We start from the raw sequence: 23152 nt of genomic DNA, 5'->3' as shown, positions 1-23152 counted from the left end.
CCTAGATGGGTTGTTACATTCAAAAGGACTTAAGATAAAGCAGAGTACTTTGCAGATGTTTTTAAGAGAAGCTGATATAGCGGCTCCTTGGTTTGCTTTTTCAGGGAGTCTTACGATTCCCAGCTGGGACAAATTAGGGAAAGATCTAGATTTCGCTCGTGAGCAAGGCACCTTAGAGGGTGGTGTTATTCCACTTTGGAAGTTAGTTAGAGGATGTATAACAGATGGTAAATGCCAGGAAGCTGTGAGTGAGGGTCAGGCTGTTCTTGAACAACTACATGAGGAAAAATCTGAAGGATCACGTAGTGAAGTGGCAGAGAGTATTAAAAGTAACAGTAGTGAGAAGGCAAAAGAGCCTGAAGATAAAAATAGGAGAAGGCTCTACCCAGACTTGACCGAATTAAAAACGCCTGAGAACACAAGCGACTCAGAGAGTTCTGAGGACCTTGATATATTGTTACAACAACTACATAAGATAAAAATGAAAAAGAAGAAAAAGGAGACACAGGGCACACAGGCCTACTGTAAGAAGGGGAAGGGAGTTAACATCGGTCAACAAAACTCTGAGGAGGAGGAGGTAGAATATCTAGAAGAAGATATGGTGCCGATTGCCCCACCTCCGTATGTGGGGGGGAGCCAAGGTTCCGGGAGATCTTTTCATGCACAAGTTTGGAGGACAGTTAATACAGACATGGGACTTGCATACCCTGTATTTCAGGACAATAACAGGGGAAGATATCATGAGCCTTTAGACTTTAAGATAATTAAAACCTTGGCAGAATCTGTCCGCACTTATGGCATAGATGCCGCTTTCACTGTCACTCAGGTGGAGGGACTTACTAGATTTTGCATGACTCCCTCAGATTGGGCTAGTCTAGTCCGCGCTTGTGTTTCCCCAGGGAAATATTAGGAGTCCAAAGTTGGCTGTTTAATGTTTCTGGCAGTACCCAAGACTTGGAGCGAGGTAGGAGACTTAAAATTACTTCACACAATTCACAATTGTTTAATGCTACATTACCCTCCGCAGCAGTCTGTCTCCAATCTCCGTTCCTGTTTCTTTTGGCTAATGTTACATTACAGGGGATGCTTAATTGTTCTAATATTACCTGTTATTTGTCTGAGTGTTGGAATGGCTCCTGGACTACGGCAGTGATTATGAAAATTCCAACTTTTGTCCCGATCCCGGTTACTGCGGATCCAGAGTCATTTCCTATTGTTGAACTGATTAGAGCCCGTAGAGATTTTGGAATTACGGCAGCTATAGTGACAGCTGTGGCAGTGTCTGCTGCTGCAGCAGTTACAGCTGGAGTAGCCATGGCCAGCCAGGTTCAAACTGCTGCCACTATTAATCAGGTTATTCAACAAACATCCACCATACTTGAATCTCAAAGTAGAATTAATCAACACATTTTATCTGGGATTCTGGCTGCTAATCAAAGGATAGATCTGCTTCAAGCTCAAGTTGAGGAATTGTCTGTTCTAGTACATTTAGGTTGTGTTGATCAACGTGCACATTTATGTATAACCTCTGTCAGATTTAATGATTCCAGGAATGCCTCCCACATCATCGGGGAATATCTATCCGGAACCTGGTCCATGGAAGCAGAAAACTTGATCCAGTCTCAACTAACTCAGATTGCTGTTTTGAATAGTACCCGTGTCGAACCAGTGACTTTGGGTCAATTCACCACTTGGCTATCCTCTGCCTTTTCCTTTTTTAAGGAATGGGTGGGAGTGGGCATTTTTGGGGCAATGTGTTGCTTCAGTGTTGTACTTTGTTTGTGGCTTCTCTGTCGCCTTAAAACTCGCCATGCGCAAGAGAAGGCTATGATCGTACAGGCTCTTGCGGCCTTAGAAAATGGCATTTCTCCACAAATCTGGCTTGCACATCTTAAACAGTGATTTCTGGGCATGGCCATTGCACCCCAAGTTAGTTTCACATTGCACTGGGATTGGCATGTCCTCTTCCTTATTCTCTCCCAGTGCTGAATAGCCCTTGCACTCTGCAGGTCTTGTTACCATTGCACGCAGATGGGTTTCAGGATTGGTCTTTCTTCTCGGCTACAGACTCTTTACCTTCCTCTGGGGCTTAGGGATTGTGTTGCCAACTTAAATTTTGTCATTACTACCAGGCTACTTGTGTTATCCTACTTCTCACCGTCGTCACGATGCAGGATGCGAGGCAAGGCACTGCACTTGAGTGATCCCTCAATGGACCTCAAGGAAAGCATGTCCTATTGCATGCGGGTTTGACGTCCACACCCCGCCCTACGAAAACAGGCATCGGCTGATATGGGACCAGGTCTAGGGAAGGGCCCTCCTTAGGACTGAACCATACATTGCAGCCACTTCTGCACAGTGGGATAGGACCTCTACTTTCACCCGCATTGTTTTATAAAACAGAAGGGGGAACTGTGGTAAGCCATTCTTATAGAACGTGGCCGCCATTAGAAGATGGCACCGGCTTCCACTGTGGCCTGTGATAAACAACTCCTTTTATGGAGAGTTGGCATGCAATCCCTTCCCACCCTATGAGAAAGGTCCACATGGCAGCTTGGGATTGGTATGTGGGAGGCTTTATTAGGCTGTGCTTGGGCGCTCGGCGGGGGGTCACTAGAAGATGATACTTGAATCAAGGCCTGAATAAACTGCTGAAAGAAGAATCCTGTGTCGTGTTTTCCCTTGCCAGCGAGGGGTCGCGACACATATGGATTTCCAGTTTTCCCAGGTGCTTAAGTTTTTAAGTTCTTTATATACCCTAGAGATTAGTGCTCTATCTGATGTCTGAGGGATAAAGATTTGCTCCCAGGATGTAGGCTCTGTTCGCCTCAAAGATTGTTTCTTTTGCTGAGAAAAAAAATTTAGTTTGATTCTTTCTCATTTATTGATCTAAAGCTTAATTTACCTGGTTACAAGATTTTTGGTTGGCTCCCATTATTGTTCAGAGCTTGATATATATTGTTCCAGGATCTTCTAGCTTTTAGGGTCTGTGTTGAAAAATCTGATGTTATCCTAATTGATTTTCCCTTATATGTATTCAGAGTCCCTTCTCTTGTGGCTTTTAAAATTCTCTCCTTATTTTGTATGTTGGGCATTTTCATTATAATGTGCCTTGGCGTGGGTCTGTTGTGACTTTGTACATTTGGTGTATTGTAGGCTTCTTGAATTTGGATTTGCAATTCATTCTTAATGTTTGGAAAGTTTTCTGACACTATTTCATTGAATAAATTGTTCATTCCTTTGGTTTGGACCTCTATGCCTTCCTCTATCCAAATAACTCTTAAATTTGCTCTTTTTATGCTATCCCATGTTTCTTGTATGTTCTGCTCATGTTTTTTTTTTTATCATTTTCACTCTGGTCTATGTTCTTTTCAAGATGACTTATTTGATCTCCATTGTCTGATGTCCTACCTTCTAAGTGGTCAACTCTATTGGTGATGCTTTAATTTGAGTTTTTAATTTGGTTTATTATTTCTTTTATTTCAAGGATTTCTGTCTTATTTTTTAAGAACCTCTATCTTCCTGTTGAGGTGATCTTTTGCTTCTTGGATTAGTTTATGTAGCTCATTGTTGAAGTGTCCTTTCACTGCCTGTATTTGTTCTCTTATGTCTTCTTTGAGATTCCAAAACGTTTTAACCCTGTATATCCTGAAATCTTTGTAATTTTTCTGCTGTAGCTGCCAATGCTTATAATGTGTTGTCTTGATTTGTTTGAGGTACTTTCTTCCCTTTTCTTTTCATGTTGCTCGTGTGTCTTCCTTTCCACTCTGTGGATCTGGTGTGTTATTGTTTTTACCCTATAGATTTGTAGTGGTCTTGTAGGGCTCCAAGATCTCTCCTTTGTGGGGAAGGGCAATCTCAACAGATCCCAATATCAACAATACATCACCTATGAACAAATTGTTGTTATTAAGACATTTACAGTTTAGTCTCAATGTCCAGAAATGTTGGATTAAATTATTTTTTAAGATATAATCAGTGGTTTCATAAAAAGTTTTATTTACAGTTTCTGGTGGTGGCCAATGGACTGGGGGTCAGGCATAGGACAATATGTTGAAGGGAGAATATTTGAGTGTATATAGTTAATATATCTTAGGAAATGTGATGGAGAAATCTAGTGAAGAGTGTTAGTAGCAGGAGAATAGATAGGAGGTAATTTGGGGTAGACAATTACATGAGAAGACAGGAGCATACATAAAACAAACACACATATGTTTTTAGAAAAATACAGGATGTTAAAATAGTGTAATTTGAAGGGTGAAGGAAGAAGAAAGAGAAAAAATTGAGAGAAGAAAAAGAGGCAAAAAAAGAAAAAAGAGCTTATGTAATTCCTTTATATTATATTAATTAGGTGACTCAGTTCTCAAAGTCCTATTTCACACAAAGTTCTTGGTTTTACATATGTTGTGGATGTGAGGGCCAGAGAATAGAAGGGTATAAGAGAAAGAATAAGAGAAAAAAGAAAAAATACTCTTAGAGATCTGTTTCTTTCTCTTCTCATGCAGTAGGTGGGGTGGTCTCATTCAGTAGATGTCCCTGCCCTAGGGATGGTGTAGGCAACCAGGGTGTGAAGACTGGATCTGGTGTGGAGCATCTGGAAGTAGGGAGTGCATCCCACCAGTCCCAGCAGGGAAACAGTGCCTCGCGGGTCTTTTTTTGTGACCACTTGTCTGACTTGAGACCCTGGTTCGTCTCCCTCTCTTGCCTGGAGATTTTCCAAATCCTGATCTCTCTGTTATTCTCCAGAATTTAGTCCCCTCCCCTTTCTTATTTATCAGGTCCCAACTGCCTGACCTCTCACCCCCAGGCTCACACCAGGTGGGCGGTGCCCTGTCCGCACTGTACTCCTACCCAACTGAGACCTGTTCTTGTGCTGGGTGGCCACTGTGCCTAGTTACACCATTGGGGATTGGAAATCAGGTACCTGCTCAAATGGCATCCAAACTGGTAGCCACGCCCACTGTAAAGTGGTGAGAAAGGTTTTCCAAGATGGAGTTGGTCTGCTTCCAGCACCAGGATGTCTAGTCATGTCGGGTAGCTGCGCATTTTTTTTTAATCCAAGGTTTGAGAGATACATTTCAAGAAATGAACATTTTAATATATATCCAGCTATGTTATAGTTATACAGTAGTTTAGCCTGTTTTATGGCTTGGATATAAATCTCCTGTGCTAATTTAGGGATATTCAGAGCTGAAATGATTCCATTGTGATAGCTGTAACTTTTCCCATCCATATTAGTTTGAAAGGACTGATCCGTTGGAACTGTAGTCAGGTGTAGTGTCACTGGGGGATACATGTCACTGGGTATGAGCACTGGAAGAGGACATCTTTCCTTGTGGCTTCTTCCTGTCTTCCCATTCTGCTTCCTGTCTGCCTTGAGGGGAGCAGGTACCCTCTACCTTGCCATCTCCTCAAGATGCTCTGCCTCACCTTGGGCTCAGAGGAATGATGTCAGTCATCAATGCACTGAGCCTTCTGAGACCATGAGCCCAAATAATCTTTCCTACTCTAGGTAATCCTTGTTGGAGGCCTTTTTCACAGCAATGAAAAGCTTCCTAAAGCGGCCTGCATATAATTTGGGTCACTTTATGTTTTTCAGATTAAGAGGTTCTATGTATCTTTTCTTTAGGAATGGACTATTGGCTATTCCCTAATGAGAAATGAGGACAAGTGGTAACTGTTTAGAGTTTATAGCCCTATTTGTATCCCTTAATACTACAATGACATTCTGCCAAAGATCTCAAGACTTGACTTGCCCTGTGTCCCTGGTTCTGGATTCTTAATTTGAAAAAGATCTGTACATACAAAAGAAATAAAAATGTCAAAATTCACTAAAACATCAAAATCCAAGTACACCTTTATTTTAAAAAAATGTGTACATGTATTGAGTATATAAATACACATGTGGGCCTGATGGAAAGAGAATTCTCTTGATTTTTCTGTGACGTGAACATTTCACAGGAGGATGGATGTTCTGTTTCTTTCTATGGACTTTCTGTTCAAGGTTGTTTATGCTAATAAGCATCCTGGGATAACATATACTTTAAGGGTGGAAAATGTCTTTGAGTGCAGAGAGAATTGAGAGTCCAGGAAAGGAAGAGAAACACCTAAAACATCAAAGACTCTGGAGATCCATGGGAGGAGCTGTGCCTGTGGAGTCCTCAGATCTTCAACCTATATGGAGAGGAGTCATGAGAGTGAGGCTATCAAATGGGAAGTGAGGGACAGGCCATCTAAGGGCTCCCATCACAAAATCATGCTCACGCAACCAAGAATATTGTCAATACTATAGATAAATTATTTTTTTTTCTTAAAAAAATCATTCTTGTGATATAATGCTAAAGTCAACTGTAAACTTGTCCCACTCTAATGAATATGTTCCAGATATTGTGCCTTGGGATGTCTCACTGCCTTATTTCCAGATTGTACTTCTTGGCCAGGTAAAAGTCCCAGGTGTGGTGTGACCATATGGATGTCAGAAGAACTGATGCCCCAAAGCTTTATTATTTAAAATACAGAATAACAATGTAGATCATAGTAAGGAAGAGATGATCTGAGGAGGCTGAAATCAGGACCAAGGTAGGTGTGTTCAATCCCGAGAGAAGAGTCTAATGATCTCATATAGATATAGCAGAAAGCCTTGTTTATTAGCCTCTTCTATGTCAAAACCCAAGAATTTAGGTATTTCATTTAAAAGTATTTATTTATTTTTAAGTTTTAGTTGGACAAAATATCTTTATTTTACATTTTGGATATTTCACAGAGAGAGAGAGAGAGAGAGAGAGAGAGAGAGAGAGAGAGAGAGAGAGAGAGATATCATATTTCAGTTTAGCATCCTCATAAGCATGCCACCCACATTGGCTCATTTCCTGTGTGGCTGCATTTTGTGTCATATGGAGGTGGTGGGAAACATGAGAGGAATGTGTGTGTGTGAGAGGTCACATGGTGAATTTGAAAACTAGAGAGCAGATCCTTATATCAACCCTTTCATGAGAGCTAGTGAGAGTCTCATGTGAAACACCTTGATTATTTCAATGGACAAAGACCCAGTGACCTGTCAACCTTCACCAGGGTCATCTCATAAAAGTTCCACCACCTCTTAACATTGCCACACAGGACACCAAACTTTTAACTTCTACAAAAGTGAACTTTACAAAAACAGAGTGTAATGAGGATTGTAAAGAGGTGGGTAGTGAAATACATGGGGGATTATTGTTAGTGCACAAAGTTCCATTACTACATGAATGAACCCTGGGGATCTGCTGTACAGCATGGAACCTGCAGATAGCAAGACAGTGTTGTGTGCTTCTAATTTGCTGAGAGATCTTCAATGTCCCCCACACAAGTTAAGTATATTACATGATATGTAGGTAAATTACCTGATTTTCAGTAATCATTCCATAGTATCTACCCATGTGAATTCCTCATGTATACCACAAATGTACACAAATTCAGTTGTCAGTCACCCATCCATAAGCAGGGCTGAGTCTGAACACATGTTACCCTAATGTTCACAGAGGCTTGGCTCCTCACTCTGAGCTGTAGCTACACACTGAACCTCCCCCATCCCTCAGAGCCAGGAATCCATTCCATGCCTAACCCCCACACAGCTGTGTTGTGACATATTTAATGTCTGTTCCTCAGTGATGTCTCTCATGGTAGCCTAATGACAGCCTTTCTGCCTTCCATTAACCCAACAAGTCTCATCATCAGAGTTCTGTCCTCTCTTGTATCCACCCTCAACTCCATTTACTCAGTCGGTCACAAGGGCCCCTGGGCCCCACACCCAAATGTCCAAGGTCTACTCTCAGCCTTCTCAACACCCAATTCAGGCTCCAAAGTGACTGCAGCCAGGGCCATCATCCTCATTAGCTCTTTCCCCACCACCTTCCCCTGCTCTTTCATTGTTCTCTGTCGAATTTGTCTCCTCCAAGGCCCATTCTCTCTGCATAGACTCACTTTTTTTGTCACACTCTGGGCCTGTTTTGGACAACTAATTAATGCAGTCCCTGTTCCCCCATCCGTATTCACAACTTCCCACCAGGTGTAGCTATGAACACCTCAGAGGCTTTACATCCAGTAATCTGCAACATTATTTTGCATTCTGTCCCCATCCCCAGAAGCATCTTCATTCCTGTGTGACCTGGCACCCCATGTCTCTCTTACCTGGTTAACCCTATGTCCTTGTGTCCCTTGGCTCCTCAACCCAGGTGTGCCTATACCTAGCCATGTCCATGAGCTTTTTCTGGATAGATAATGAGTTTTTTTTTCTTTTTTGCATCTATCTTCTCTATTTTGCACTCTCTCCTTCATATCACAGGAGCTCTACCATCTTGTTTTCCTGTCCACCCTTTCGTCATGTCCTTATTCTTTTAACCACTTCAGACTCACTCCCATTTAGTGTCACTGCCCAAAACCCACCTGTGTTCACACCACAGGTTTCCACCTGGATGGTAAATCTCACAGCATTAGTTAAGGTGCCTCAGTGTATACATTGTCCTTGCAGGGCTGGAGGGAGTACAGTAACTGAAAGGGCTCCTGTGCTGTGGTCACCCCCATAGGGCTACTGAATTAATGTTAGTAGCCCTTGAATATCTGATATTTACAGAATTCTTGGCTCAGACAAGTCAAACTGATTCTGCTGATGACATTGTTGAAGAGAATTTTATTACATTCTGTTTGTTTGATGGATATTGCTCTGTTTCTCCCTCCTGTCAGTAGTGGAGGTCAATATTGACAGGGCATATTTATTCACAAAATTATGATATGAATTAACATTCAATGTGTAAATGTATCCAATGAATTCACTCATGTTTGTGCAGATGAATCTGGTGACTTCCAAGGTGAACTACTAGCATCACATTCTTTTTTCCTTGTACCTGTATAATATCCTTCCTATGTGTTTTCTCTCTTTCCATTTCTCTGCTCATACCTAAAATCTGGTGCCATTCATTGAAATGAAGAATGGGAAGCAACTGGATTTGGGGTAGAAATCTTCCCAGGGAAGGAAGAAATACAATGAGACATGCAAAGCTCACTGCCAGCCCTTCATATGACAGACCTCAGTACTTCCCAGCCCCTCCAAGTGACACCCTGTTGGTCTCCCAGGATCATGGATAAGTAAGAGTCTCTCCAAACACTAGAATATCCTCTGAAGACATGTTATGAGGAAAGTTTAAAATTGTTTTTCATAAGTGACACCTGGGAGAAAGTTTCCAGCAGTGTCCTCAGCTCCCCCAGCCTGCACAGCCATTGCTGCTCTAGGCACAGCGGTAATTGCAGGTCCCAGGGGAGGTGAGGTCACAGAGCCACAGATCCATATCTCAGGAGCTGGCCGCGTCCCTGCAGCACACATGTTGGTCAGAGAGACCTCTGCACTGAGGTCACCATCCTGGCAGAGAGGAAGAGCCTGGTGAGTGACTCAGGGTGAGTGTGAGAGCAGCATCTGTGAGAAGAGACCCATCAAGAGTCTGGGTAAGTGATCACAGCCAAAAAGGGGACACTCAGTTGAACCCTCCATAAGCCAGAGCCACACAAGTATTAAAATGGTTGATGAAGAATGGCTCTAGGTAGCAAAGATAAAAGGATCCCATCCTAAATGCCAAACCACCATGGGTCCTAATTTAACTACATGTGATTTTTACTGACAGGGATTGCTGTGGTTTAATCCAAGAGAAAATTAAATGTGATTTTCAAGGTGTACAAGGAGGTTGTTTTAAAGTCACCCAGCTGCTCAGTTTCCCTTACAGGAAGTCTACACTAAATCTTCATGATTTCTAGGTCCAGACTCATAGTATCTCCCTGCCTGTGTGTGGAGTAGGAGGAGCTCACGGGAATCTTCTTAGTCCTGTGCAGAGAGAGAGCTGATGGTGACTGCTTGGGCAGAACATTTTCTCTGACTCTCAGCATGGTGAGAGTAATTGTACCGATACAATGGAGAGAGTAATTGTACCAATACTGAAAGCATCACAATTCAAGGATAGTGAGGCCATTTCTCTGTATTATGGAAAGTAACATGTATGGAAATAGTGGACAAGGTTATTACAGAATTCTATTACCATCTGTAAGAGCTTTATATTTTTTTCATGTGGAATATTTTGTCATTGTAGTGAATGTACCATTTGGCATAGGAATCTGATAGTGGAGCAGGGTATGAATGTGCAGGGAACATAGGAAAGCTCTTCACCATCTGTTAAGTAACAAGTGGACATAAATTTTTTTACCCAATAAATTTTGTTAAATATATGCATTCAAATGAATGCAGAAATTCTAGTATTTCAACTTTTAAATACTAACACATACCAAATTTCTTGAATGGCTCCTATTGTAATATCATTCACTAATATTGTTTTTCTGATACATTTTTTTCCTTAGGTATTAATTAACACATATCTGAGTCTTCTAAAATATGAATACTTTGTTTCTACACTATACTCTTTAATTATGTGTTATTTCTTAGTATCCCAAGACTTAGGAGAAGATCTGGGAATTGGCAAAATTCCTGAGATAGGGCCCTTGAGCTTGTGTTCCTAACAATTCACCATATGAGTCATGGGGAGCTGTCCTGATGTGGAGTCAGTCCTGCCTCCCTGCATGGGACTAACCATGGCACAGGTGCCTGCAGGGCTGAGGTTCCCTCAGTGCATCTGCAGTCATTAAATCAATATCTAAATGTTCCTTCATAAGTGACCTTGCACATAGAATTAATATTTCAGAGTAAATGGGAACATTTTACAATGAACTGTCTAAGATACCACTAGTTTTGAAGACAATATAAATATAGACAAATGGAAGAAAATATGAGCTGGATTGATAGAAGAACCTGCTCACGACCTTTAGAGAAGCTTGATGGTTCTTGCTGTGCTCTCTGTAAACACTCAGCCAGGTTCAAGACACCTCTGTACCTGATTGGAGTGTGAATCTGGACAGAGACTTAATATCTGTGTGCAGAAGTTCTCTTGGTCATCAGCAAAGTCATCTCAGCACCTGGCTCATGTCATGAAGATGAATCACCATGTGCTGCTTTCACAACAGGGATTTACACATACTTCATGATTTGACTATCCATACCAACCTCATAAAAACCTGCTAGTGAAATAAGACCTTTTGTAAATTTTCAGAGTGGTAACTCTGAAGAGTGTACAATACTGGGTTTTGGTTGATAGGACATGTGCAGTCCAGTCCTCCTGTTTCCTGCCAGACCCACTGGCTGGCACAGCAGAGAACTGGCAGGGTGGCAGCCAGTGATGTGGTTGTTGGTATCATCTTCTTGTCACAGACTGTGGTTGGAGCTCTGGGCAATTCCTCTCTTCTCCTCCATTATCTGGTCCATTACCTCATAGGGTTCAAGGTAAGACACACGGACTTGATTCTTCAGCACTTGATTGTGGCCAACTTGTTAGCTCTCCTGTGTAGAGGTGTTCCCCAGACAGTGGAAGCTTTTGGAGTGAAAGGTTTCCTCAGTAATTTTGGATGTAAGCTGCTTTTCTATCTTCACAGGGTGGGCAGGGGTGTGTCCATTGGCAGCACCTGCTTCCTGAGTGTCTTCCAGGCCATGAAGATTAGTCCTGAGAATTCCAGTTGTTCAGAGCTTAAAGTGAAAGCTCCCAAATACATTGGTTTCTTCATATACCTGAGCTGGATTCTGTACGTGCTTGTAAATATTATGATTATTTCACATATGACTGGAAAAAGGAGCAACAATAATATCACAAGCATGAAAGATTATGGATACTGCTCTTCTGTTCGTCTTGACACAACCTCACTATCACTGTATGCAGTACTGGTAACATTCCCCGATGCCCTGTGTTTGGGGCTCATGCTCTGGGCCAGCAGCTTCATGGTGCTCATCCTGCACAGGCACAAGCAGATAATGCAGCATGTTCATAAGACCAGCTCCCCCAGGTCTTCCCCTGAGTCCAGAGCCACCCAAACCATCCTTCTTTTGGTGAGCACTTTTGTGTCTTTTTACACACTTTCCTGCATTTTTCAGGTTTGTATGATTGTTATTTATAATCCCCACTGGCTGCTGGTAAAGATGGGTGCAATAGTTTCTGGGAGTTTCCCAGCTCTCAGCCCCTTTCTGCTCATGAGCAGGGACTCCAGTGCATCCAGGCTTGGTCTCTCTGGAATGAGGAATAGAAAAATCCCCAATGTCAGGAGGAACGTGTAAGTTGTAGGCTTTTGCACAATTCTTACATGTTTCTCCATTTTTACTTACAAATTGAAAGAAGAGTGATACAGTAATATCTCCAAGAATGACAATCAACACACCAGACTTATTTATTATATTGTGTCCATGTGTGTGTATGTGTGTACCTGAGTAGGTGCACATATATATCACTTAGATTTGGTTTTATTGTCCATCCAACAATATTTGGGAAAAGGAGATGTAACGAATATAAATTTTAGATATCATATACCAAGTACAACAACTGCTGAATTCTTCAGCATAATATCTGCTTTCTTTATTTTCTACTATTCTAGTTTATTAACTTGTGTAAACAAGTGACATGTATTTTTCATTTATCTACAAGTTATAGTTATGCCTTAGCTGTGTCTTTTGAAGAAAATGTCAAAGTGAACACTATCAAATGTTTACCTTTGCAATGAAATGAGACATACATTTCATATAACCTTGGACATGATGGGAAGCAAAGGCTACTGATGTCCTCTTTATTAAACAGCTTATATTGAATTCATTGATTTTGGTACTGTGATTTTCATAATGCAATATTTCTTATTTTCATAAGATAAATAGAATTTAATCTTTATTTACTGTCTATCTGTGTCATTTACGACATTGGGTACTAATAAATTTTATTTTACTACTTATTATTGAATCAGTGATAAGTCCCTTTGAAATGTTTGTATGTATGTGTTGGCATGCATTTCTAATAAAATCTCACAAACTGCACCTGTGCAAGCAAATGCTACATGGTAAAACAAAGCCTTAGTCTGTATGACTCCTCTTTCCTGTATGTGTCCCCAAGAGTGACCAGTATGTGACTTCTAAGAATAGAGATCAGTTTCAACGGTTTGCAATTTACATAAATGAAATCATTCAACATCAGCTGTTTTATATTTGACTTTGAAAATGCCATATTCTTCAAATTTGTATTTTCCCATGTTTTGATGATAGAATCTCAATAAAGGATTTCAAACAATTCTAGCATTTCTCCCTTGATGCACACATGCTGTGGTTTGGATGTGATTTATGTTTCCAACCCAAGTCCATGAGTTGGAATTTTTGCTCCAGTGTTATGTGCTGGGTGGTGAAACCTTTGAAAAGCGGGCGCAATACAAGATGGTTGGTCATGGGGAGGTCACTAGGAGGGGATTAATGATGGATTACTGCTGTCTCTTGCTCCCTGTTCTGCTCTGCGGTCTCTTCTGTATGTGATTCTACCTTTGTGATTCCATCTGCTGTGAGGCCCTCACCAGGACTGAGCAGATGCTGGCACCATGCTCCTGAGTCTCCAGAAATGTAGTTCAACAAATTTCCTTTCTTTATAAGGTGTTTGTGTAGGCATTTGGATAGGCAGCAGAAACTGATCAGTACAACACATTGGAGCATCATGATCAGCACTGACATGTGGGAAGTGTGACATGTTTTCATGATACTTTCATGTGTTTCTTTGCATATATATATATATATATATATAACATATATTTACATATAAGTATCTACAAATAACCCACATTTTCTGACCATAGGTTTATATCTACTTGTCTTTAGCATATATTAGTAGAGTTTCCCAAATGTTTCTATGAATGTCAACCCATTCTGTGCACCTACATTTATTTTTATATTTTTGAAGAAGAAAATGCTTTTATTAATCTGAACATGAAGAAAACCCAAAATCTTATTAGAATTAAACATGGATAAATAACGCTCTTTTGAAATTTACATTTCTCTCATTCAATTGAGAGGAAAACGTTACATGTGAGGACTCTTCCTGGTGCAATGAACTAATTCATACCGATTTTTTAAAATAGTAAGTAGCAATTGGCATATGCTCTTAATCTGTGCTATGACATAGAATCTCTGCTGATCAGAGGCAGCAGGAAATGGTCTGATTTGTTAAACATCAAGAACTACATTTCTAAAGAGACTGCTACCTCAGTGCACCATTTTCATTGATGTGGCCAGTGTTGGCTGTGGGTGCCACAAAATTAGCACATTTCTCCTGAAGTAACAGGTACTCATTGATCAAATGTGTTTTCTTCCAAATTCTTCATACTTTCCAATAGAAACAAAAACACTGGTCTTCTTTCCCCAGGGAGTCAAATGTGAAATGCAGCTATTGTAAACCTTCTAACTCACAAATTAAATGTAGGCAATTAATTATTATTAAGAATATCTCTAAAGTCATTTTGGCATGGAAAACACCAAGCTTCTACATAACTCTCCAAAGTAGCTTTCTATTTTTGAATACAACCTGATTAATAAAATATTTGATATGTATTTTAGCAACTCTTCTCTGTATTCTACACTTATTTTCAATAAGGATTAAAGTTCTGTTCACAAAGAATATCTACATATCAATAATTTTTGAAAAAGTTTGTTTTCACAGAACTGAAGAATTGCTTTGCTTATGTATTCATGATGATTAATTTGAGCCTGTACATACATACATGGCATACATTCATATGTGTAAGTGAGCTAGTTAACTCCTAGAATAAAACCACACCCAAGGGGACAAGTGTGAGGTGCAGTTTGGTCTTCCTAGACACCCTCCTCTGTGTCAAGGAGGCAAGTAGATTGTGCTGAAGATGCCATGAGGCTGTGGAAGGGTCCTCATCTGTTAACTTCCTTCACTGGTCTCCTCAACACAGCTGCACCCCATCTGCTCCCCCTGCAGCGCTGGCCTCTACCATGTGTCAGAAATGAGATGTGCTTATTGGCACAGCCAAGGCTTTTTGCAATTCTCTAGATAACTCCTCCTCTGCACTGATGTTCAATTCTTTGTGTTCAGTCAAGTAACCATCCAGAATTTTAAAAATACCTCCTTTTGCAGTTTGTGTGCCTTGAATATTCTTTAAAGGACACATGCACACCTTCACTCTAGCTTCTCTCCACTTCTTGACTGCTGGGACTCCATCTTCATGCCCAGCTCTAAAGGGCACCCTCCACATGTGGCCCTGTGGTTCTTTTAGCATTACAACTATTTGGTCCAGTGATATGTGCAGGCACACATTATGTACCAGGCCACTGGATTATGTATTTTTCATTACGTACCCCAGTCTCTGGTGCGTAGATATTGTAGTAGCCCCATCCAAGTGGGAAAATTTTTAATCTGTTTCCTGAAAATATTAATATCCTGCTGGTAACCTCTCCTAATGTGTCTGCAGATACAATAACACAAAAATTAAAACAATAACACCAAAATTAAAACACCTAGAAATAAAAGTCCCATCACCTCTTAACATTGCCACACCAGACACCAAGTTTCTAATTAAAATCCTTGTGAGACACACCACATCAATTGGTAAAGTCATCCATTTTTACAAGGGAGGGTGAGCCCTTCCAAAACTCCATGAAAGGGCAGAGCGAGGCATAGGCAGCAGTGAACTCCACCCAGGAAAGAAAGAATGGGAAATTCCTTTGCAGAAAAGCAAACTCAACACCAATCTTGGCAAAGACTAAATCCACTTCATACAAGTGGATATGGAAAACACAGCACTCTGGCTCAGAAGAACAAAGCAGTATCTGGAATAACAGAAGGGGGAGAAAACAAGGTTGAAGGTATAGACTGCAAGCACAGACATCATGCTGAGGCAGATCCAGGGGGAACTTTTTTTGTGACCACCTGTAAAACGAGTGATCTGACCTCTACTGCAAACATGCTTTCTGTGAGAGAGATTTCCCTCCCTGTTGCTTCTTTTTCCCTGTCCTCAGGTCACCTAGGAAGTGTTCAACATGTTTGAAAGAGGAACAGATGAAGTATATTTGAAAAAAAGGGCCCTATGTGACCACAAGTGTTTTTCAAACTCTTCTGTGTGGCTTTCAGTTTTTGTCTGTATTAGTCTATTTGACAACTGTTAATCACTGGACTCATTATATTTTTTAGATGTTCTTGTTATTTGCAGTTTGGGATAGTCAAGGTGGCCCCTAGCCTTGGGAAGACTAGCTCTGCCAGGGCTGGGAATCTCTTAAAGGAAGAAAGTGACTCCACAGAACATGGGACTCATATAAAAATTCATCTACTCATGGCTGTGGGTAAAAACTTACCAGATAGGAAATAGGGTGAACAGTTATGGAAATCTCAGGTATAATATACTGACATGTTAGAGGTTCTGTATTCTGAATAGCATTTTTACCACATAATCACATGGTTAGTGTTCTTGACATGTGTATTTATGAGAGACATTGGATGAGTTTGTTCTATTCTAGTGACCATTTTGCTATATTTATGGTGTCCTGTTTTCTACATAAATATTCACAGTAAAATTTATCATTTTTAAATTGGACAAAGTATGTGAGTAGATGTAGTTTTAGAGAAGTCAGAGTGGCCAGCTTATATATCAATTTTGCTTGTAGAGACCAATCTGTAAAAAGAACAAAAATACAAGGAGATATTACCCCACAAGTGTTTGGATGGTTAATATGAAAAAGACCAGAGAAAACAAGTGTTGGCAGGAATGTGGGGCAAGTCAACCTTGGACAGATTATGTGGGAGATCAGCTAACCTGCACCCCACCATGGAAAAGTGCAGGAGGATGCCTCTGAAAATGTAGAGTAAAACTCACCTGTGGGGCAGCAATCCGACTCCCTGCTGTGCATCTAAAGGAAAGTATTCATAGTCAACAAGACGTCTGCACCTCCAGGTTCACTGCAGCACTGTTCACGACAGGCAAGACAGCAGCAAGGTGAGATGTGGTGTCCACCAGTATGTGCAGGTGTGTACGTGAGGTGGTGTGTCCATTAACATGCAGGGGAACAGTACTGAGCCTTCGACCCAGGAAAATTCTGCCCCTGTGCTGACCAATGATCCTGGAGGCAGCATGGAAGTGGCAAATAAGAATACTGTTGGAGGTGCTGGGATATAACTCACTTGGTAGAGTGCTTGTCTCAGATGCACAAGGCCCTGGGTTTAATCCCCAGCACTGCCAAAACAACAACAACAAAATAAACAACAAAAAAAGAATACTGTTTGATCTCACCCATGTGGCTTCTAAAAGAGTAAACTTCACAGAAACAGAGTGGAATGAGTATTGTAAAGAGGTGGTTAGTGAGAGACATGGGCTGCTGGTTAGAAGTGTACAGAGTTCTATTGCCACATGAATGAACTCTGGGGTCTACTGTACAACATAGTAACTGCAGTTAGCAAGACAAGGTTGTTTTTGAAATTTGTTGAGAGATCTTCAATGTCCCCCACACAAGTTAAATATATTGCATGATAGGTAGATAAATTAACTGATTTTCAGTAATCATTCCATAGTATCTACCCATGTGAGCTCCTCATGTACACCAAAAATGTACACAAATTCAGTTATCAGTCACCCCTCCATAAGCAGGGCTGAGTCTGAACACATGTTCCTCTACTGTTCAGGCAGGCTAGGCTCCTCACTCTGAACTGTAGCCACATACTGCAGCTCCTCCATCTCTCAGAGACATAAATCCATGCCACACCCAACCCCCACACAGCTGTGTCTGCCACTCGACCAGCACTGGCTTCATTAAAGAAGGTTCAATTCATGAGTAAATGCTAGGGAGTTTTAAGTTAAAAAGACAATACTCTAATTACCTTCAAAACCAGCTCTGAGATGGCTTCTCCTAGCTCCTTTCTCCAGGCACCTAATGCAGTAGCGAGGTTTACTGAAGAGACGAGTGACAGAGGGAGAACACTCCAGGGAGTGGACTTTTATTGGGAAACAAGAAATTCCAGGGAAAATCCCATACAATGAAGGTTAAGGGGGCAGCATCTTAAGGTCAGGGGCAATGATTGGGTTATTGGGGCAGTGGCCAGACGGATAAACCCTCGGACCTGGAGAAGGGTGGGGAAGGCTAAGACACAGCTGTCTAAGCACCTCTCACCCAGCCAGGGAGGTAATTCAAATCACATGCGAGGATGGCCTCCCACATATTCCCCCTTTTTTCTTTTAAAAATCAGGCAATGGTTTACTCTCTTGGGTCTCTGCACTCTCACTCTGAAGACTCGCCATCTTATAATTACTACACAAAAAAGAATTAACAGCAAAGAGAACAATAAAATAATGTAACAGGCCAAGAGTTTAAGAATATTTCCAGGGTTAAATCCACTCAATTCCTTCAATATTGGACTAGCCAAAAAGAAGGGTCCGAAAAATCAGCTCTATTATTTTGAATATCTTGGATGTGATGATGGAGTTCCAAAAGATCGAAGTTATTATTAATATTTTGTCAAATACCCAACAAATGGTTCTTAACCTTCTCCCAATCCCAGAGAGAAGCATTGTACTTGGCAGCTGTAACACACACATATTTATAATTTGCATGGCATTTAAGCCTTTCCTTAAACTTTAAAGCTGAAAGTTCATTACCTATATTTATAACAGTCGCCTCTAAGGTGTTTCACTTAATCTCAATCCTTTCATCAATATTTACTTGATTGTGCAGAGCCTTGGAAGTATTTTGGGCTAAATTATTAAGAAATTTTGCATTTGAATATTTTGAGATAAAGTTATCGAGGTTGTGACAGTGGATGCAATGAAAGGAACCAAGGTGATATCTCCCACAATTATAATTCCAATGGCACGTCTAGGTCTCGCTAGCTGGGTAAGGATTTGTTGTAAGACTTGAAAATCAGCATCAGCGTACCATGGTTCTGAAATATTAGCAGGCAATAAAACAAAAGAGGGCTGATGAAGTACCAGCACTCCTTTTCCTGTATTATACATAGTAATACAATTGGTTAGGTAACATTTGTTACATGTTATAACATATCTGTCATCTATCCATTTAACTTTTACATTTCCAATGATTAAAACGTAGGGAGATTGGGACACAGGCTCATAAGCTATAGCAAGATCCCTCCTTACAGCTCTTGCCAAAAAATTTTGGTTAAGGCTTGTGTGTAAAATGTAAGTACTCTGAGGCAGCAATTAAGTGCCAAACATCCTTTTGAATACCACCCTCACTGTAAGTCAAAATATTACTAACAAATCCTGCAGATGTCATATCAGATTTTTTTTCATAATTGTCTTTTATCAATTTTTGGAGACCAGTCTAAAATATTCCCACTATCTTTAGACACCTTATGTTGTACTGAAAAATTATTTACACATTCTATCCATCAAGGAAAGGTGCCAATCTCAATTGTAGAACTATTTGGACAATAAAGTATTTGTGGAGGTTTTGCCAAAAAGACTGGTTTGTTATGGAAAAGTCCCATTTTGATCACTGATTTAGTATAAAGTTTTATGTCTCCATAAATAGTATTATTAGTCAGTCTACTTCTCCAAATCACTGTGTTTTCCTCAAGTGATACTCTCAGACAGCGAGCATGTTTATAGTGGGACCAACACAAAGGTAATTGGGCACTATAGCCAGAATAATTACATCTAGTCATATGATAGGGAGTAATATGAGTATCTGTAAATCCTCCCATCATGAATGAGTCATTATTAAACACTGGAATAGATTCTCTAGTCCACAGTGCTGGATGTACCAGGGGTGGATCTGGGAAATATGTCCAATAAGTGTCTCTTCAACTCCCTTTTACCTGACAGCCCCGCAGGGCAATCACTGTAGCTACCATCATCAATGAAGTCTCATTCCTTCCTAGGAGTTGAATTATTCATGAAGCGTGTGTTGTCAGCTTCTTCATGTCTTCCCATGAGATCAGCTTTTCAGCTAGGTCATGCTGCTTCCTATTCATTCTTTTTTGATATCTCTTCCTTTTGAGTGGAGGCTTCTCTGGGTCTATTTTCAGTCCTTGGAATCTTGGTTCTATCTCTTCCATGTCTGAATGCGTGTTCAGGCACCCATATAGGACGGAAAGCAACTTCTGGAAAAATACAAGCATGACCTCTGCCCCACATAATCACTGGATCTGGGCCTTTCCATTGACCAGTCTGTAAGTCTTTCCACAGAACTCTGCCTAAAGGGCCTGTTGTTGTGGAAGACATATGTCTTTCAGCTGCAATGTGACCTTCTGTGTCACAATTTAAAAAAATTAAAACAAACAAGGAATGGTTGAGGATATTTTGGAAGGTCATAAACCTACTGATACCTTTTAACTTTTGTAATTGTAGCTTAATAAATAAATGAGCTCATTCCACAATGGCTTCACTTTGGGGGTGATAAGAAATCCCTGTTTTATGGTCAATTTGAAACTCTTGGCAAAATTGTTGAAAAGAAGAGCTTACATAAGCTGGTGCATTAACTGTTTTAATCTATAAAGGGCATCCTAACACAGCAAAGGCTGCTAGGCCATGAGAAATTACATGTTGAGTATTTTTCCTTTGTACATGCTGTGGCAAAAAATCTGGAATGTGTATCAACTATTACATGTACATAACAAGTTTACCAAATAGAGGAATATGAGTTACATCCATTTGTCATATTTCATTTGGTTTTAATCCATGGGGCTTTCCCCTGATGGCAGAGATGGAGTGTGAAACACACACTTAGGGCAGTGACTTATAACTTGACGAGCTTGTTCTCTGGTAATATTAAATTTTTTTTTTACATAAGCTAGAAGCATTCTGATGATGCAAGGAATGTGAAGCTTGTGCACAATCATATGGAGACATCTGTTGACAAACAGCTACCAATTTATTAATTCTGTTATACCTGAAGTTAAAGATCCTGGAACATTAGTGTGAGCTCTTATGTGTCCTATGAAACATGGGTATTTTCACATTTGCACCACCTTTTGTAGATTATGAAATAATTTAAATAGCTCTTGTGATGAAGTATATCCAATAACTGAAGTTTCAATATTTTTATTAACACTGACTGAATATAAGCTGTCAGAATAAATATTAATATGCTCATTTGTAAAGTAATTTAAGGCACAAAGAGCTTGTGGCTCTGCTCTTTGGACAAAAGTATATGAGGTTTGTATTACCTCTGTGTGAACATGGCTATAAAAACATGCTTTACCTGAGCTTGAACTATCAGTGAACACTGATAGGGCTCCATCTATGGGCTGGGCACCTACAGTCTTTGGAAAAATAAGTGGTGTTATTGATGCAAATTGAATAATTTTATCATGAGGGTAATGACTTTCTATCTGACCAGGAAAATCAGCAAAAGCTATCTGCCATAAACTAGAAACTTGAAAAAGCCAAATATTTTGTTGAACAGAAAATGGAATAATTATAATACCAGGTTCAGATCCAATTAATTATAAAAGTCTCATTCTGCCTTTAATTACTAATTGAGCAATAGCATCTTGAAAAGGAATTAATGTCTTTTTGGGAGAGTGGGCTAAATGAATCCACTCAATAACTCCTAATCTTTGCCCTATGGCTCCCATAGGGATATGCACAGTTGGAAATATTAATAAATATATTAGTTCTTGAGGATTAATTCTGGTAAGTTGTGCATTTGTAATTGTACTTTCAACCTTTTTTTTTAAAGCAGCTCTAACCTCTATTGTCAGCTGATGAAGAGAGGTTGGAGAAGTATCTCCTTGCAATATCTGGAATAAATGACTTAAATCAGAAGTAGTTAGTTTTAAAGATGGCCTCAGCCAATTAATAACTTCTAATAATTTTTGAAAGTCATTAGGGGTATGTAATTCCTTAACTTATATCTGTAGATTTTGAGGACAGATTATATATCCTTGAATCATCTGACCTAAATATTGAAAGGGAGGCATCTTTTGTATCTTTTGAGGAGCAATGCACAAACCCATTGCTGTAAGTGAAGCTTCTATCTGAGTAAAAATTTCTGAAAGAACTTCCAAATTAGCATGAACCAATAATATATCATCCATAAAATGAATAATATATGCATCAGGAAAGTTATTTTTTATAGGAGCTATTGCTTGACCCACAAATTTTTGACATAAAGTTGGACTATTATGCCTCCCTGAGGCAAAACTTTCCAGCAATATCTTTTAACAGGTTCTTTAAAATTAACTGCTGGGGCACACTAATAGCAAATTTTTCACAATCCTCAGGATGCAACCTTATCAAGAAAAATCAATCTTTTAGATGTATTACCATTAAGCTATAATTTAAGGGAATTTCTGTGGGGGAAGGAAGTCTGGGCTGAAATGATCCCATAGGCTGAATTGCATGGTTTATTGCCCTTAAATCCTGTAGTAACCTGACTTTTTCTTAATAACAAAGATAGGGGTGTTCCAAGGACTAAACATTGATTTTATATGACCAGCCTGAAGTTGTTCCTCAACTAACATATGAATTATCTTAAGTTTTTCCCCTGAGATGGGCCACTGAGAAATCCATATAGGCTCTTCTGTGAGCCAGGTGATATTTTCTGCTGTTTTTTGGATTGGAGAGACACTCAGGGCCCCTAGTAAAAATTTTGGTTTGGAGTATTTACTAATCTCTGTTGAGGAGACTGGTTTGTAAGCAGATACTCTCCCTGATAAGTTCCCTCATTGTCTCAAGGAAGAAGCCCATGATTAATTTCCTCAAATGATCTCATAGAATTTGGAGTTACTAATAATAATTCCATTTTGGTTAATATATCTCTTCCCCATAGGTTTACTGGTAAGGACTCTAACATATAAGGTTTAAAAACTCCACTGTTCCCATCAGGATCCTCCCTATTTAGATAATTTGTGGGTCATAAGGAAACTGTCTGTGAGATCCACTCCGGTAAAAATGGAGGCTCTCTATGGTCAGCTGTGATGATGTTAAATTGCACAATCTTTCTTCTGATTCCCTGTTTTTCCGGCCTGGGGATGGGCTGACCGGAAGTTTTTTGACTCTCTATTAGGTGGAAGTGAGGGCCAGAAGGTGGACTGATCAGCGCCATCTTGGCTTGCCACATGGTCTTCAACTCTGTAATATCTGCTACCAAAGCAGAGGGAGCCCTGGGCTTAAAATCATGGACATTACAATTTTGCACATAATGGCCATTCCTCCCACAATGAAAGCATCTCCCACAGGGTCTTCATACTAATTCTTGGGGCTGCAGAGTTTGTTTTATAGCCACTGCAAGTGTAATTGTTCGTAAATGGGCTGGGTC

General features: G+C 40.2%; 1 protein-coding gene across 1 annotated transcript; it reads left to right on the top strand.

The window, feature by feature from the left end:
* The first annotated feature begins 9933 nt into the window (after positions 1-9933).
* Positions 9934-12172, top strand: LOC124107793 (vomeronasal type-1 receptor 4-like). Its single transcript, XM_046465990.1, has 2 exons — positions 9934-9942; positions 11201-12172. Exons 1-2 carry the CDS (start codon positions 9934-9936, stop codon positions 12170-12172), a joined length of 981 nt encoding a protein of 326 aa, XP_046321946.1.
* The last annotated feature ends 10980 nt before the right edge of the window (positions 12173-23152 follow it).

The sequence above is a fragment of the Marmota monax genome, unplaced genomic scaffold (assembly GCF_021218885.2).
Source record: "Marmota monax isolate L192 unplaced genomic scaffold, Marmota_monax_Labrador192_F-V1.1 WCK01_AAM20220418_F8-fsc00160, whole genome shotgun sequence".
NCBI lineage: Eukaryota > Metazoa > Chordata > Mammalia > Rodentia > Sciuridae > Marmota > Marmota monax.
Note: the sequence above shows the minus strand (reverse complement) of the source record. Positions and strands in the feature narration are given on the sequence as shown.